General features: G+C 43.1%; 1 protein-coding gene across 1 annotated transcript in view; it reads right to left on the bottom strand.

Moving 5' to 3' along the window:
• LOC308615720 (zinc finger protein 230-like) overlaps nt 1-9,151 on the bottom strand; it is a 41,608-nt gene extending 32,457 nt beyond the window's left edge. The window contains exons 1-3 of the mRNA XM_081231371.1: nt 9,105-9,151; nt 6,968-7,013; nt 4,959-5,085 (exon numbers count right to left, since the gene is read on the bottom strand). Of these exons, the coding sequence (XP_081087497.1) occupies nt 4,959-5,085; nt 6,968-6,982 (142 nt within the window). The 5' untranslated portion in view covers nt 6,983-7,013; nt 9,105-9,151. The remainder of the gene's footprint in view (nt 1-4,958; nt 5,086-6,967; nt 7,014-9,104) is intronic.
• Nucleotides 9,152-18,153: the final 9,002 nt, after the last annotated feature.

The following is an 18,153-nucleotide window of genomic DNA, read 5'->3' as shown; positions in this document are numbered from 1 at the left end:
ACATATAACTTCCTTATTAAACCACACACAGCACATGGAGGTATATACACGCATCCCTCCTGTACTACGTTCTCATACAACCCACCTGTATCACAATCCTCTCCTCCAACACCAAACGCTGGAGATGAGATATGTACATAGACACACACACTATATATATATATATCACACACACACACACACACACACACACACACACACTATATATATATGTATCTCCTCAACTCTCACACAAACACAGCTATCTTCAGCCATCTCTAAATACCTCTATAAGAACCAGTCACGTGTCATACACACCACACTTGTAACACATTCTTGAGTAATGCCAGACCCGCTCTGTACAAACCACAGTAAACCACAGTCTCACTAACCCATGTCAGGGTTGCCAGATAAAATATGGGCTAGCCAGTTCAATTTGAATTCCAGATAAACAACAAGTAATTTTTCAGTATCAGTATGTCCCAAATATTGTATGGGCCATACTTACACTAAAACTAAGTAAGACCAAATACTGCATGGGAATACTTACACTGGAAAATTATTCTGGGTTTATCTGAAACTGAAATTTAACTGGGTGCCCTGTATTTTTCTTCGCTAAGTCTCGCAACCCTTATATACTTAGCACCAGCTGATGTATTATTTATTTATTGTAGTTTTGTTTAGTGTGTGTCTTCCCCTACTAGAATGCGCAGCGTTACCAGAGACTACAACAATGGAAGAGTGCCGGATACACAGAAGTAGCTGCTTACTGAATCTTGGTGAATCAATGAATGAACACACACCATAAATACAAGCCACACCATGTAATGAGGAAAAGTTACATGTCCCAGAATTCCTGACTTGTGAACAGAAACCATGCACACAAAGGCCACAGACACAGATAGACACATCTGCACTGTGCTCCCCACACCAACCCCACACTTACCACAGACTTAACTGATACACATCACTCACTCTTCCCACATACTCACAGTCACCACCGAGGCCTACATTACCAACTAGACAGGGAGAGAATAAGTATTGATTGGAATTAAATCCTGGAGTATCCACTGGGAACCACACTCTCAACTGTGTGTATTCACTGCACCTGACACGTGTCACACACTCAGTAAATATTTGTGGACAGAGGACTGATGAACCCACCCTGAGCCTTTCATTCCTCCCTCAGGAATCTCCAAGTCACAAGAGGATCCCCCTCAGCTTGGATCCACTGTGGTGGCCAAAGGCTGCAGCCCAGGGGCAGGGGAGGTCTTCTCTGCCTCTACATACTTCTTCTGTACTTCTACTCCACGCAAGCTCATCTACACTGGTAAGGGCGTGGGGCTCCTCAGGTGAGGGGTTGCTTGGCTGTGAGGCAGGAGGCACACAGATCCCAGGGAGGCTGAGAGGAAATCCAGGATCATCAGAGGTGATGAGGGCTCTGTGGAGGAGCCTGGGCAGGATGGCTGAGCTGTTACGAGGGAGTGGATGCCAGCTGAGTCTGGCGGGGGGCGGTGTGAATACCGGTACTACCATGGTGGGGAAGTCAAGGAGCAGGGGCCGGAAAGGTCTGGGCTTGAGGTGGAGGGAAGAGGGACCAGATTAAGCATCTTCAGAGGAAAATGTAGGCTTTGTCTTTGCCTTTGCTTCCAGAGAAGGACAGAGTTCTGCATCATAGACCTCCAGCCTGAGAGCAGCACCCTCCAGCTCAGGTCCACACAGCTCACACATACATCCGCCCTCCAGGCACAGCCCTTCTCAGTGCACACAGAAACCCCAAGCACCACAGCCCCATTCCACAAGTAATGCACCACCGATATTCCCAAACTCACACTGCTCGTCGTACACGCATCCAGCCGCATCCCTCACATACCACAGCCCTCACCACCATACTCCACAACCCTGTATACAGACACCGCTCCAGTATCCCCCCACACGCACATGAAAAGCCCACAGATGACACCAGATACACCGCTCCGTCCTACGGCCAACAGACACCAAGCTCACGACATAGCTACGTCATGCAAATGTCCCTCTCTCGTCTACCACACCTGCTCCCTCAGCTTCCGGCATGGCCCATGCATGTTATTATGGTTTTAATTTCCTTTTTCAGGAATCCGGAGATCACATCGAGACACTGCCCAGCCTACAGCACCCGTAGCCCAGGTTCAGGAAAAAGGGGAGACTGCTCCCCCATCACACTGTGTCTCCTCCTCACCCTCTTCACCCTGTAAGAACGACCTGCACCCAGACAAAGAGGAAAGGGGCATGAAAATATACTACATGCAGGTACAAGTGAACAAGGGTGTAGCTGCCTCACAGTGGTTAATAATCTGCCTGCCAGTGCAGGGGACACAGGTTCGAGCCCTGGTCCGGAAAGATCCCACATGCCGCAGAGCAACTAAGCCCGTGAGCCACAACTACTGAGCCCACGTGCCACAACTACTGAAGCCCGCGTTCCTAGAGACCGTGCTCTGAAACAAGAGAAGCCACTGCAATGAGAAGCCTGCGCACCGCAACGAAGAGCTGCTCCCACTCACCACAACTAGAGAAAAGCCCATATGCAGCAACGAAGACCCAACGCAACCAAAAATTAATTAATTTTAAAAAAGGTGCTAAGAATCAGTGGGGTTAAAAAAAAGCATGAAGACCTGTGCACTGGATCCTTCTGAGGCATTTGTGCTGCCTAATATGTTCCTCCTCTCCCCCTGCCAAGCAGGAGTCAAAATTTAGAGGCTAGGGAAGAATGCTGTCTCTTTAAAAACAGCATGGAAAATTTTTGGACACAGGTACATTGGTCTTTAACAAGAATGAGTTCCAAAGTGAAGAATGGGGTTTATGAGTGAGCTGGGAATAAATTCCATAGCCTGTGATAAGTATTGAGAAGAAACAGACTAGAAACTATTAAAGAATGATCAAAGCACTCAAGGTGACATTATCTAAAATGCCTTCTACAAGATACATACAAATGCACACACACACACACAAAATGTTTGTAGAGCTAACAAAGATCGATTTCTTATTAGTGAGGTGGGCTTTGGAGGAGGCAAATCGGACGCAGCGGGGCAAATCTTTTAAGGGAAAGGCTAACTCACCAGCTGGCTGTTTTCTGAGACCTGTTCTCCCCTGGTATAAGGGATAAGGAAATAGAAATTTCTTTCCTTCTATGGGAGGGTTACCTAAGAAGTAGACATAAGAATCCTCATTCAAAACAGTATTTCCTCCCCAAATGAATTTGCTCTGCTACTAAGAGCTCAAGGAAAGTCACAGGGAAAGCATTTTACTCAGTTTGGTTATAATTACAGGTTCTATACATATTTTTTGTGCAAGTTGACGAGGGCCAACTTGTACAGAAAGGCAAACACACACATACACACATCATGGGCACCTGAGAAGTTAGAATTAGGCTAGGAATTCATTTGAAGACAAAAAAACATTTAGCAATATCCCTTATTCACTCGGATTTGTTCACCGCCTACTAGCTATTTTCATGGAAGGCTAATTTCTCTATCCATTAACTCATTCGTTTATTCAAGAAATATTTAAGAGTTCCTGTCATGTACCAAGACTATGCTAAGCACTGAGGCTAGTGAGCAATAAACATATAACAGACCGAATTCCTCCTGCACTCCTGGATTACCCTCCAGTGGAAGAAAGAGGTGAGAAACAGGTGAACAAAATGTACACGAGTGAAACGCTTAGAGACAAAACAAGGCAGGGCAGAGAGAGTAAGAAAGAGAGGACTGTATTTTCCATAGGGTGGTCAGAGGACAGCCACCCCCTCATCTTTAAGGTGACTGACTGAAAGAAGTAGAGGCCTAAAAGATTACAGGTGAAAGAGTATTCCAGGCAGAGAGAAGGACAAGGAAAAGGCTCTGTGGCAGAAGCATCCTTTGCAGGTCTGGAAAAGATAGGGTAAGAGGGAGGAGAGGTGACGTATTCAGGGAGGTGGTGGAGAACGAACAGCAGCCCACAGAAGGCTCTAGAAGCCACTTTAAGTGGTTTGTATTCTAAGTAAAAGAAGCCACAAGAGAATTTTGAAACAAGAACATAACCTGACTTAAAGTTACAAAAGATCACTTTGCCACCTAAAGAACAAACTGTGGGAGGAGAAGGGTGGCAACAGGTGACCAGTACAAAGACTATGCAATAATCCTGGAAAGAGATTTCCAACTGGGACCAGGTGATGGACAGCACAGGGCTGGTGAGAAGCAAAACAGATCGAGAGCCAACCACAGGAACTCACGACTGCTTGGTTCTCACCTAAATTTCTATCTGGGTTGCTGAATTCATCAACCAAAGCCTCTCTTCTCTTTCTGTATGTTTTGTATCTCGTTTGAAGAATGAGAACATGCAAAGTCACAAGTTAACATGAACGGGCTAGAGCGAAAGTTTACTAGAAATTTGAGTTCCAACTGCATATTCAAGGTATTGAAAGCTGTGTTTTTCAAACTTTGTATCACGACCCACTGAAGAAACAGCATTTATTTCACAACCTAGATACACAGGTAGAAAAGTATACATTACTAAAACGAAGCTTGAATGACCTATATCTAACCAATGTCTCTTTTCATGAAATCTGTTCCCACTGGCTCTCACACCACTCACGCCATCGCCCAGAGTTTCTGCTGCAATGTGTTGTACTCTTCCTAAGAAACTCTGATATTTTCTATACTATTTTATTTCATTAAAAAATCACACGTAGGGCTCAATAAATTGGCATTATAATCCACTAATGGCAGGGAGGGAAATCTGAAAAAGAACACACGAGGTACAGCAAGATACTGTCGATTTACAGTTCTTTTACAAAATAATTTAAAAGGACCTGAAACACACTGTTTAGAAAGACCAGAGACATCCTCTCGTGTCCCACAGGAATTGCAAAAGTCTGGTCCCCAAACTCAGGGAACCACCTCAAGAGGCCCAAAGCCTTGAAACACCGGGGCACAAAGACACGCGCAGAGAAAGGCTGTCCTCACCCACTGAGACCAGGTTCCGGAAGTTTTCCACCATCACATCCTGGCACAGCTTCCTCTGGGCCGAGTCCAGCAGCCCCAGCTCCTCCTCTGTGGAGGCCACGGCCACGTCCTTGAAGGTCACCGCCTCCTACGACAAACAACACCACCTCAATCTTATACCCAGTGGCCAGTGGAAGAGGGGCAGCCCCGAGGAGACGAGGAGGATGGGAAGTTGCTCCGGCTCCTGTGAGGTGTGCAGACTTCCCAGCACCCCCTCCTTCCATCCTGCCAATGCCACACACTGACTTTCCTCAGCCTCACCGGACGTGCAGCTATGAAAGAGAAAGCTTTGTGTATTTACCTGGGGCTCTCAGACAACTCATAAGTAAACTCCCTAGAATTCTAACCACTGGATCCTGAACTAAAAAGCTTTCACTGTTTAATTATTATTGCCAAGTGCCCCAGAAACAGTTACCAATTTAGTCCTGGCAGTATTTGATGGCACTTGCTTTCTCATTGAGGTGGGAACCAGCTGAGAAGGAGTGTTATAGGTGGAAATTAACCAAAAGGCCATGCCAGGTCTCTGAATGAAAACTCTCTCTTTCCCCGTTTCTGTCTTTCGCTTGAATGCAATACTCTGACTCCAGACCCTTGGTTTTCTGGGTGAGTCTGAGTTGGTTCCTCCTTTTTTCACAACCCCTATTCTTTATATTTAAAACAAAAATGAAACCAAGCACCTCTTTATACAATTGTTCTGAGCTGTCTATGCAGTGACAAGTGCTTTAAGTACCACTGGACTTTTTAAACTAAGGTCATGTATTACTCTGATTAGAAAAAAATATAAGACGGAAAAAGAAACAAACCAGTAAATAAAATACACAAAGGGTCTGACTCAAGCATGGGGAAGACTGAATCTAACTCTGGTCGTGAGAAAACTTCTAACAATACATTATTTTTTCTGCGTGAAGCAGCCGTTTGATCCTGCTGTGCTCTGCCGTATTTGGATATTCTACCAAAAAACATCCAAGGCACCACATATAAAACATACCTCTTAAATTCTGAATACCTAAACCTACTATGTTAAGGGCAAAAAGGGGCAATATTCTTCAGAACAGATATTTTGAGAAAAAGGTTAAATCAGGAACACTGTCACTGTAGTGCTCCTAAAACAGGAGAAGTCTTTAAACTAAATGTCTGTGAATAAAGAACAGTTTAAAAAATAGGTGCAGGGCTCCCCTGGTGGCACAGTGGTTGAGAGTCCACCTGCCGATGCAGGGGACACGGGTTCGTGCCCCGGTCCGGGAAGATCCCACATGCCGCGGAGCGGCTGGGCCCGTGAGCCATGGCCGCTGAGCCTGCGCGTCCGGAGCCTGTGCTCCGCAACGGGAGAGGCCACAACAGTGAGAGGCCCGCATACCGGGGGGAGAAAACAAAAATAGGTGCATAAGTTTGCAGGAACATGATAAAGCAATTAAAAGTGAATGTTAGCTAGTATTAAATGAAAAAAACAATTTAAAACTGTATCTATGTTATAAATACAAATACACATCCATGAATACATATGATGAAGAGATTACAGAAATATAAAAGCAGCTAATTTGTAAGCAGGTAAGCAGTAGACTGGAAGATGTCCTTCATTTCCCTTAATTTTTCTTTTACTTGTAAAATAAAAAAATGATGAAATAAAACAAAAATTAAAACCGAAACCAATTAAATTTAACAGGAATTTTTAAAAAAGCACACATGGCACACTCAGGTCCTCATATGCTTAGACTCTCCTTGAAAGAGAAAACCCATATGGAACTATACCCAATATTTTGTAATAACCTATGAGGGAAAAGAATCTGAAAATATATGTATATATATGTATAACTGAATCACTTTGCTGTACACCTGAAATTAATACATTGTAAATCAACTATACTCCAATCAAAAAAAAAAAAGAAAAAGAAAAAAAAAGAGGAAAACCTGTGTCCAATCTGAGTACAAAAATGGCGTTTTTAACAGCAAGAAAGGCAAGCTCTACTCACCTGGAATGTGCTCATTTTCCCTCTCCTTCTGGGGAAGTGCAGAGTCCTAGCAAGACAGACAGGGAAAGAAGAAGTCAATGGAAACTGGTTTAAAGAAAAAGAAGTCACTAACCCACGTGGTGCTCATTGTGAATTACCAAGGCTCCCAGTCCTCGGGGTGGCTACAGCTGATTATGCTTGATGAGCAGAGCCCCACGCAGATACCAGATGCCCCCGTGAACCCCCTCAGTGGCTGTGTGAGGAATGACCTGCCCAGCCATACACAGTGGCCCCCTCACAGTGTGCCTGCAGCTTCCACAGGGGTCATTCTTATTCTGGGTATGGTGTAAACAGAGACCATGTAAGTCAGAGTAGGTCTTGGAGTCAATAAGCATGGGCTGTGATCAGGCTACGCCATTCACTAGCAGTGTCACCCTGGGCAAATTATTCACATCTCTTCGCCTCAGTTCTGTCCTCTGCCAGTGGGGGAGAACACGGGCATCCACCTCGTGAGATCGTCCTAAGGTAGGAGGCTCTGAGAACACCACTGTCAGGGTTTCTTATTTCTTAGCAACTGCAGTAAAGCAGATGATATTTTGGTTAGAAATTATCCTTAGAGATGTGATTTCTACCAACAGAAGACTGTCAGACATGTGGAGGTCATACGTTGTTGCCCTGTTACGTGAGAGTCTTTAGACTTCTGAAAATCTCTGCTTGTCTTCCTAAAGATTTTGTGACTGCAACAATAATATTTAAATTGACATGGACAACTTTTTACAAAAGGTATAAAAATACGTTAACTTTCTTTTTAAACAGGAAGTACCCTTTTGACAATTATGCACAGAGGTAAAGAGACCTAATAAAAGCCAGGATTCTGCAACAACAATAAAAAATAGTTTAACAGTCCATACCTAATTCAAATGAAAAAAGACAGGAATCTGAATTGTAACTATATCATTATAAATATAGGAAAGTTTAAGAAATAAATGGGAGACTTCCCTGGTGGTGCAGTGGATAAGACTCCACATTCCCAATGCAGGGGGCCCGGGTTCGATCTAGTACAAAAGATGGCAATGATTCCACTCCCCAAAGCTTGGGAGAGATATATCTTCACAACTTCTAACGACCTCCATTTTGACTCTACACTTGCTAGCTGTCTTCTGCTCAATTCAGGATTCTGAAAGGGGCCCTGACAGTTGACAATAATTAGTGGGGGAATAAAATCATTGGACTAAGTAGGGCTTTGGTGAATCTAGCTCAGTTTTATCTGTGACATCCAGCAGGGTCAATTTCCTCAGCCTCAGTTTCCAGAAAAGACCCTCTCTTGAGCTTCTCGAATTTTCACGTGCATGTGAATTACTGCGGGATCTTGTTGGAGTGCAGCCTCCTGGGCCCCCTACGCAGAAATTATAAATCAGAAGGTCTCGAATGGGGCTCAAGGCTGGGCATTTCTATCCAAGTGATGCCAATGCCGCTGGTTTGTGGACCACAATTTGAGTAGCACTGCAGTGTAACATCAGTCCCACAAAAAACAGCCTCCACTACACAGAAACATACACAAAGAGCAACCAGACAAAAAGGCACTAAAACATTAACAACTGTTATCTTTACATCCTAAAGTTATAGATAATTAAAATTTTTCTTTATGTATATATCTGCATTTTTCCATGATTATGCTACTTCTATGATATACATATTATTTGAAATAAAATAAATGACCCAGTTGAGAAAACTATCTTAAAAACTCATAAAATAGCCTAAACCTTGCTCTCAAGGTCCCCACAATTAAGTCCCAACCTACTTTCATGATACGATTCTAGCCAGTACCCTATGCTCAAAGAGAATATACCAAAGGGATTAGCAAACTCAGGTGCTGGACTCAAACTGCCTGGGTCCCAACCCCAGCTCTGCCTCCTACCATCTGGGTGAGGATGGGCCAACAGGGTTGTGTTCCCTGCCCCCAGCTCCTCATCCTTAAAGTAGAGAAAACAGCAGTACCAATTCACAGAGCCACTGCCTGATGGAAATGTGTTCATTTGCACAAAGCTTTTAGAATGGAAATTAGTGACCAAGGCTCAGTTATCATCGTTACCCATGTCCCATACGTTCTACAATTTATAGGAATACCTTAAGTAGAAGAATGCCAAGTCCTACTCACGTGGGGCTCTGTTGCCTCTTCCTCCGTGCAGTGCTTTTTGAGATGCCAGGGCTGGGGAAGGAAAGGAGACTGTGAAATACCAGGGCTGTGTTTCCATCCCCACTAATTCATACCGCACCCGCTTCCGCCCCCGTACCAGCTAGAAGTCCTCTCCTTCCAAAACAGGCCAGGAGTCCAGGACAATTCAGCTTCCTGGGCTCACAGAATCCCGCTGCGAAATGGGTGCCTCCCGAATTAGCGTAGTATTAATACCAACAATGTATCAGGCAGTTGTAGACCTTTTACTTGTGCTATCTCGTTTCTTCTCACAACACTATAATAACAAGGCATTCCTTTTTCCCCCCTTTTACCGAACAGCAACGGAGGCACAGAGGAGTTAAGCAACTCACCCAGTGTGACGCCGTATGAAGCGGTAGGGCTAGCTCATAGGTGGGGGACGGGGTCAGGTTAGGGGTGAAGAAAACCGGGGAGACCCTCAAACCCCAGGAGGCACGACCTGAGCCCACCCCATCCCGGGTACGTTACCAAACGCAAAGAAGCTCCGCCCGCGGGACATACATCACCACTCCAAGCCCTCAAACCTCCGCTTTTAGCCGCTCCTCCTCTTTCTCTCCAAATGAAAGGTCTGCAAAGGTTGGCCCCAGGCGCATGTCGGGGAAGCTTGAATGGGTCGTGAAGAGCGGACCTGAAACACCGTCAGCAAGCAAAACATGGCTGCTACGTGTCCTCCTGGGGCGGAAGTGCCTGAGACTAACCCGGAACTCCTGCACCACATTTCCCAGAATTCCGCGGGTAAACCTTTACAGCGAGGCCTTACTGTAGCTGCAGTATATGGGACTACACGAGTTTACGAGCTCTGGACTACATGTCCCAGAATGCAAGGGTGGGTGCGGGGGTGTCTACCGGCACGAGCTCTGGACTACATGTTTTCACGCTGGTTTTCACTTTCCGGAATCCCTGAGAAGGTCTCAGGCAGTCTTGCCGTTCTACTGTGTAGGCCTCAGAAGAGTGTAGATTCTGTTCATTGAAAGGCGTACAAACTCAGTAGAATCTTGGACGTCTTCAAGAGGCTAAGCCACAGAAAAGCATTACCAGCCACGAAGGCTTCCTGGTAAACCCCAAAGAGTTTCACCATTGGAATAAGGGGAGAAGGAAACTGGGCTTTCTTTGGCAGGGACTGAAGCCAAACGCCAAAACACCTCATTCCCTGAAATTGTGTAAAGGTGAACGTGTTTTGTTAGCATCTTACAACCCGTGCAAAAGCAAGGGAAAATCCTTTCTAGAGACAGACATCAACATCCTAGGTCTCAAGTTATTTCTGTAATTATAAAATCTGTGACATTACTATTTGACCAAGTGAACTTTAAGGGGAAGAAAAAAGCATTACTTGACATACGGAGGGACACTTCACAGTCATAAAAGTTTCAAATTATCAGAAACTAATAACTTCAGCTGATACTTTATAAAGCAAAAATTGACAGAACCATGAAGAAAAACATTCAAATTCGTAATTGGATCTGGAGATTGGAACACATACATAGAGGGAAATGTTGAGCCTTAAAAGCATATATTAAAGTAGAAAGGGGGGCTTCCCTGGTGGCGCTAGTGGTTGAGAGTCCGCCTGCCGATGCAGGGGACACGGGTTCGTGCCCCGGTCCGGGAAGATCCCACATGCCGCGGAGCGGCTGGGCCCGTGAGCCATGGCCGCTGAGCCTGCGCGTCCGGAGCCTGTGCTCCGCAACGGGAGAGGCCACAACAGTGAGAGGCCCGCGTACAGCAAGGAAAACAAAAACAAAACAAAAAAAATAAAGTAGAGAGGAAGTTGAAAATTGATTCAGAAAACATCCATTTCAGGAAGTTAATAAATGAATAATAAAACTGAAGAAGGCAGATGGAAAAATATAAGATCAGATTAATGAAATACAAAATAAAGTAGATCCCACACACACCCACAAAACAGAAATTAAAGAAACAAACAAAACAAACAAAAAAAGATCATCCATAGTATAAACAAAGATTTTTTCAAAAATTTGTTCCAAATTCTTTCAGGAAAATATCCTCCAAGAACTATTTCTGACTTAAGCCAACATAGCACACAGGATTTCTTTCCACTACAAGTAAAGTGAAATCTTGGATATAGCATGATGAAATACGGTAATATGATTAAGTTTTATTTATTCACCTCCTGTTCCCTATGGCACCCTCCACTCCCTTCTCTACCCCGTAAGCTACCATTCTAATTTGTTTGATGTGTTTTCTTTTGGGTGTGTTCTTGTGCAAAATGTGCACTTGTGTATATTTTCAATTTATATAAATAATATTGTGTCATAAAATTCATTCTGGGGGCTTCCCTGGTGGCGCAGTGGTTGGGAGTCTGCCTGCTGATGCGGGGGACACGGGTTCGAGCCCTGGTCTGGGAGGATCCCGCGTGCCGCGGAGCGGCTGGGCCCGTGAGCCACGACTACTGAGCCTGCGCGTCTGGAGCCTGTGCTCCGCAACAAGAGGCCGCGATAGTGCGAGGCCCGCGCGCCGCGATGAAGAGTGGCCCCCGCTTGCCACGGCTGGAGAGGGCCCTCGCGCAGAGATGAAGGCGCAGCGCAGCAAAAATGAATTGATTAATTGATGAAAACTCCTACCCCCAACATCTTCTTAAAAAAAAAAAAAAAAATCATTCTGGTGTTTATTTCCTTCATTCAGGAGTATATTTTTAAGATTCACCCATCCGGGCTTCCCTGGTGGCACAGTGGTTGAGAGTCTGCCTGCCGATGCAGGGGACGCGGGTTCATGCCCCAGTCTGGGAAAATCCCACATGCCGTGGAGCGGCTGGGCCCGTGAGCCATGGCTGCTGAGCCTGCACGTCCAGAGCCTGTGCTCCGCAGCGGGAGAGGCCACAACAGTGAGAGGCCCACGTACCGCAGAAAAACAAACAAACAAAAAAAACATTCACCCATCCATCTAATTTGTTTCATAGAGTTCCATTTTCTGCACCCACATTTTACCTGTACTCTTCCAACTGCCATGCCAATGATAATAAAATAAACATCTTCTTACATTTGTTTATAGACGTATCTGAGAATTTCTTTGGAGTACATACCCGAGTGAAATTATTTCATAGCAAATGGGTATACTTTAATAATATAGCCAGATTGACTTCCTGAATGGCTACACCAGTCCAGATTACCAAAGAGTTGCACGTCAGGTTTTTGTGCAACCACTTACCTTCATTTGGACGACTCATCACCGTTTTGCTAGTGTATTAAATGTATAGTAGTATCTTGTTTTAGTTAAATTTCTCTGATTTCTAATAAGTTTGATCTTTTTTTCAAATGCTTGGTAGCTTCATCTATAAATGTCTACTTAAAACTTTTGTCCCATTTTCTAATGTGGATGCTATCTTTTTCTTCCTCATTTCTATTACATATTCTGATTATTAATACCTTTTCAGTTTTACCAATCACAAGTATCCTTTCCTAATTGGGCACGTGTTTCTAAAATTTTTCTATTGTGTTCTTCATGGAATAGAAATCTTTAATTATAAGATAATAAACCAATAATTTCTTAATATCTGTGCTTCTGAAACTCCTCAGGTGAAAAAATATATTTCTACCTTTTAAAAATTAACTTTCTAGACTTATCTTTCACATGTAGGTCCTTTAAATATTTTGGAGTCTATTTATGTACATTTTATTACATGGGATCCACTTTTATTTTTCTCCAAGAGAAATTCTTAAAAATAGTGATATTCATGGCTTGAAGATTCAATATTACAAAGATATCAGTAATCCTCAAAATGATCTATAGGCTCAATCAAACCCCAATAAAAACATCAGCATTTTTTCCCTTGGAAATTGATGAGATGTTTACAAATATTATGTGGGAAAGCAAAGAGCTACAAGAAGAGCTGGGGGCTTCCCTGGTGGCGCAGTGGTTGAGAATCTGCCTGCTAATGCAGGGGACACGGGATTGAGCCCTGGTCTGGGAAGATCCCACATGCCACGGAGCAACTAGGCCCGTGAGCCACATACTGAGCCTGCGCGTCTGGAGCCTGCGCTCCCCAACAAGAGGCCGTGACAGTGAGGCCCACGCACCACGCTGAAGAGTGGCCCCCGCTTGCCACAACTAAAGAAAGCCCTCGCACAGAAACGAAGACCCAACACAGCAAAAATAAATAAATAAACTCCTACTCCCAACATCTAAAAAAACATAAAAATAAAAAATAAAAGAAGAGCTGGGACAATCTGAAAGAAGAATGAAAAGAAAGATATTAGTCACATTAAATCTTACTATAAATCTACAATATAAGATAGTCTGGTGTTTGCTCAAGGATAGACAAGATAATAGACATCAAAATCCATGTTGAAACAGACATTATAACAACGTGTAAAAAGAAAACACTGCAGGGAGTTCCCTGGTGGTCTAGTGGTAAGGATTTGGCGCTTTCACTGTGGTGACCCTGGTTCAATCCCTGGTCAGGGAACTGAGATCCTGCAAGCCACGCAGCATGGCCAAAAGAAAAAAGAAAGAAAAGAAAACACTGCAGCAGAGAGGGGAAAGAACTCTTGTTAATACAGTTGATCCTTGAACTAGGGTTCAAGGGGGTTAGGGGTGCCAACCCGCTGCTAAGTTGAAAATCCAAGTATAACTTAGAGCCAGTCCTCTGTACGTACATGGTTTCTCCATAATCGGCAATTCTGCATCTGAGGATTGAACCAACCTTGGATCGTGTAGTAGTGCAGTATTTACTATTAAAAAAAATCCTCGTATAAGTGCACTTGTGTAGTTTAAACCCATGTTGTCCAAGGCTCAACTATTGGTTCTCAGTCAGCTGGATATCCATATGGGAAAAATATTAATCATTACTGCATAAGATATAAAAATATAAATTCCAGAAGATCTGCAGACTTAAATTTGAAAAGTAAACAATGATGCTTTAGGAAAGAAACGTAAGATAACAGCCTTTTTGCCTTGGAGTAGGAAGAATTTCTTAAGACCAAAAAAAATCACCAACTGTGAAAGAAAAAATTGAAAAATTGGACTATTTATTTATTTTTTTTTTTTTTGCGGTATGTGGGCCTCTCACTGTTGTGGCCTCTCCCGTTGCGGAGCACAGGCTCCGGACGCACAGGCCCAGCGGCCATGGCTCACGGGCCCAGCCGCTCCGCGGCATGTGGGATCCTCCCGGACTGGGGCACGAACCCGTGTCCCCTGCATCGGCAGGCGGACCCTCAACCACTGCGCCACCAGGGAAGCCCCATGGACTATTTTAAAGTTAAGAAACACTGTAAATCCAAACGCAGCACTCTTGGGCCAAAAGTGAGAGATATTTTAAAAACATCTATGGAATAAAAGACTCAGATGCATCCCTCATGCCCATGCATTCTTCAAGGGTCAACTGTATCTACCAAAGTTGAACATATACCCTATAACCCTTTGGTTCCACCCATAGAAATATCCCTCAAACAAGTGCACAAGGCACATTCTAGATTGCTCACATCACCACTAACTGTGATAGCCAAGAATGGGGAAGTACCCAATACCCACCAATAATGGGGTTAATAAGTAGATTTTGATATGTTTACACACTGCAATAATATCCACCAATGAAAATGAATCAAAGGTATCCACTCCCAACAATATGGATAAATGTCATGGATATACTGTGGAGCAAATGAAGCCAACACAAAATAGCACCTGTTACACGACTCCATTTATATCAAGTACAAAATAGGCTAAGTGAATCTACACCATTACAAATTAGTGGCTACCATATGGAAAGGAAGGTTACTAGAAAGAGCCAAAAAGGGATGCTTCTAGGGCTTGGGGTTTGTCCTGGTCCTCCAAGAACTAGACGGCAAAGTGCTGAGAAAGACTTTAATGAACAAATCTTTCATTAGGGAAAACATCGGAGAGAAAATGGCAGGGAGCTCTGGAAGGCTGGCAGAACTATCAGCTCATAGTGCAAGTCTGACCCTGAGTGAAGATTTGGAAGAAAGATTTGGTAAATCATCCGAGACTGCCTTGTAATCTACGTAAAATCCTTCAAGGCTGTCAGAGTCCTTGAAAAAAGGTCACTGGACAGAGGAATCCTGGTCTCCAAGAAATGGCCTGCCTTAGGATCCCTGCTGTGCTGACTAGGAGCAATCAGGGGCAAGGCCGGCCTCCAGGCAAACGTGGTGATGGATTTAAGAGCAGCAGCTGGGACCTTTGGCCAGTTATGCTCCCTGTGGTCATAACTGTGAAACAGGAGACTCTCAACGTGGATGCTTCCTTGTGATAAGATCTGGTTGTTTATTTCTGTCAGTAATAATACTGAAGCAACCGTTGCGTCCTTCTCAGGATATCATACCCCAGAGATCTAAAACGTTCGTTTGTTCTGTTATTGATAATGTTCATCTCTTGGCTAAGGTAGTGTTCACCAAATTTATACCTACTGTATTTCTTGTTGTGATTAATACTTTGTGGAGAGATATTTTGGGTTTTGTAGCATCCTGCTCCTTGTAAACTTTCAACCAGTAGTTTTATAATTCATTGATTACTCTTGCCAGAACCTATCATTACTATGATGGTTGTAAATAATGATTTTTACATTACATCATTCCTTCTATATACTTATGGTTTGGCATTCTATTATGAGAGCCCTTCCTTCCCTCCCTTCCTCTTTTTTTATTCATATTCTGTATGATAATTATTTATTTTATGGTCAAATTGCTCAGATTTACCCAGTGTGAGTCTCTTCAAGCTGGATCTTTTTACACGTCCCACCACTCTTTCCTACTTTCTGGCACAGTAAATTTTCTCCAGGATCATTCTACGCTTTCCTTGCTCCAGCCCTGAAATAGAAACGTGGATCTACGTGCTTATATACATCACATACACGTGTGTGTTTGTATATCCTCACACTTCCATATCTACTTCTGTAAATACCTAGCACGTGCACTCACTCCCTCTCTCTCTCTCCAGATGGGTGGACGGATGGATGGATGGATAGACAGATCTGTATAAATAACTTATGGTCAGACTTCCATATCCGTGGTTCCTCTGTATCTGCAATTCTGCAACCATGGGTTCAACCAACCACAGATCATGTAGTACTGTAGTAATTACTATTAAAAAAAACCCTGCATATAAGTGGACCTGCCCAGTTCAAACCCATATTGTTCAAGGGTCAACTGTAACTTGCTAAATAAAGCCCTTTAACCAACTATATTAAAAATACCACCATTGGTCTGCATATGGAATGCCATCCAAACCTGCTTTGTCCTTACTGGTTCCACATCCAGAGGGTCCTCTGCTATTATGCTCAGTTCTCTCCTCATGTGCATCTTTTCAACAAGAGAAACTTTTTTTTTTTAAACCTCCACAATGTAGGTATATCCACTTTTGTTTCTAGCTCCAGGATTTTCCCCCTCCCTATTATGGATCTGTAGTTAAAGCACAGCATAAATAATAAAGCTTCAATTGTTGAAACTCATGAATTTTTCTGTGTACGCAAAATAATCTGAGAACTGTTTTGTTTTTGAAATTGGCTTCCAGAGTTCATACCATAATTTTGATCTTATATGCCTTATGACAATATAGAACAATCATATGAGGTCTTAACAGCAAGGGGTAATTATTTAATACTTTTTCAAATTCTATTAAAATAATTTCCTGCTTTGGCAATATCCACTATTCAATGAAAAAAATATAACATGAAGTTATAAAATGGAAAAATATCACAAAATGCTCCTTGCCTAGGAAAACCACTCTGGAAGAGTATCCCTTTACACATGATCTTATGCATGTACACATACATGTGTGCACATGCACACATACACAAACACTAACAAAGATTTATGGTTGATTATACTATGAAGGCTACAATCTGTGACCTCTCAAAGCCCATATTGTGTATCTCCTGCGATTATGATATGTCATACATTTTTAAAATAAATTTATTTATTTAATTTATTTATCTTTGGCTGCATTGGGTCTTCGTTGCTGCGTGCCGGCTTTCTCTAGTTGCAGTGGGTGTGGGCTACTCTTCGTTGCGGTGCACGGGCTTCTCATTGCAGTCGCTTCTCCTGTTGTGGAGCACAGGCTCTAAGCACGTAGGCTTCAGTAGTTGTGGCACACAGCCTCAGTAGTTGTGGCACACGGGCTTAGTTGCTCCACAGCATGTGGGATCTTCCTGGACCAGGGCTCAAACCCGTGTCCCCTGCATTGGCAGGCAAATTCTTAGCCACTGTACCACCAGGGAAGTCCCTGTCATCATTTTACTGGCTTCAGATTAATATAGGAATCTATCAAAACTCAAATTCTTACAGCTGTACACTAATTTCCATTAAAAAATTTAGTGACATCATTGATGTGGTGTTCATCTTTTTGGTATTTTAATCTCATAATCAATAACTTCCAATTATATGATTTCTAAATCAAAGAGATCTAATATATTCTGATATATATACTCCTTTCCTGAAACCATGCTTTACTGCAACCAATAGGGAAAAGCACATAAGTGTCAGTCTTGTCTCAATAATACATTGGATAATTTTATCAAATTCCTACAAGTTTTCTGGGTATTTGCCTCATGGATGTGGGGGAAGAATATGGCATAGCCCCTACCTGAGAAGTTTAGAAGAAATGCTACAATAATTAGAAGGCAAACATTTCAAAGTCTGGATGAAAATGCAGAGAATTAGAAATCAGTAAGTTCAAGGTCAACTAAAAATTTTTTTTTCTAGGGACAAACAATTTTTGTGACACTTTCAAAGTGTTACAGTAAACCCTGCCTTAATATTGACAGACAAAAAATCAATTGTATACTATGCAGTTACTGTTGTTGCAAAGTTAATCATGTTTTTTCACTCTGTACCATCAGAAAAAAAAAATCACAAGATAGTTCAATTTCTACTGAACACAGTCCTTGGAAAACTAGACGGGGTCTCAAATAACCACCCAACTTGAGAACAGAGGCTGCGGGAGGCAAGGAGCCAGTTGCGATAGGCTAATAGCATATTAATATTGAAGACTGGGGGGCTTCCCTTCCCTGGTGGCGTAGCGGTTAAGA

Source organism: Mesoplodon bidens, assembly GCF_964165515.1.
Source record: "Mesoplodon bidens genome assembly, chromosome: 4".
NCBI classification, from domain to species: Eukaryota; Metazoa; Chordata; class Mammalia; order Artiodactyla; family Ziphiidae; genus Mesoplodon; species Mesoplodon bidens.
This window is presented reverse-complemented; position numbering and strand designations above follow the sequence as displayed.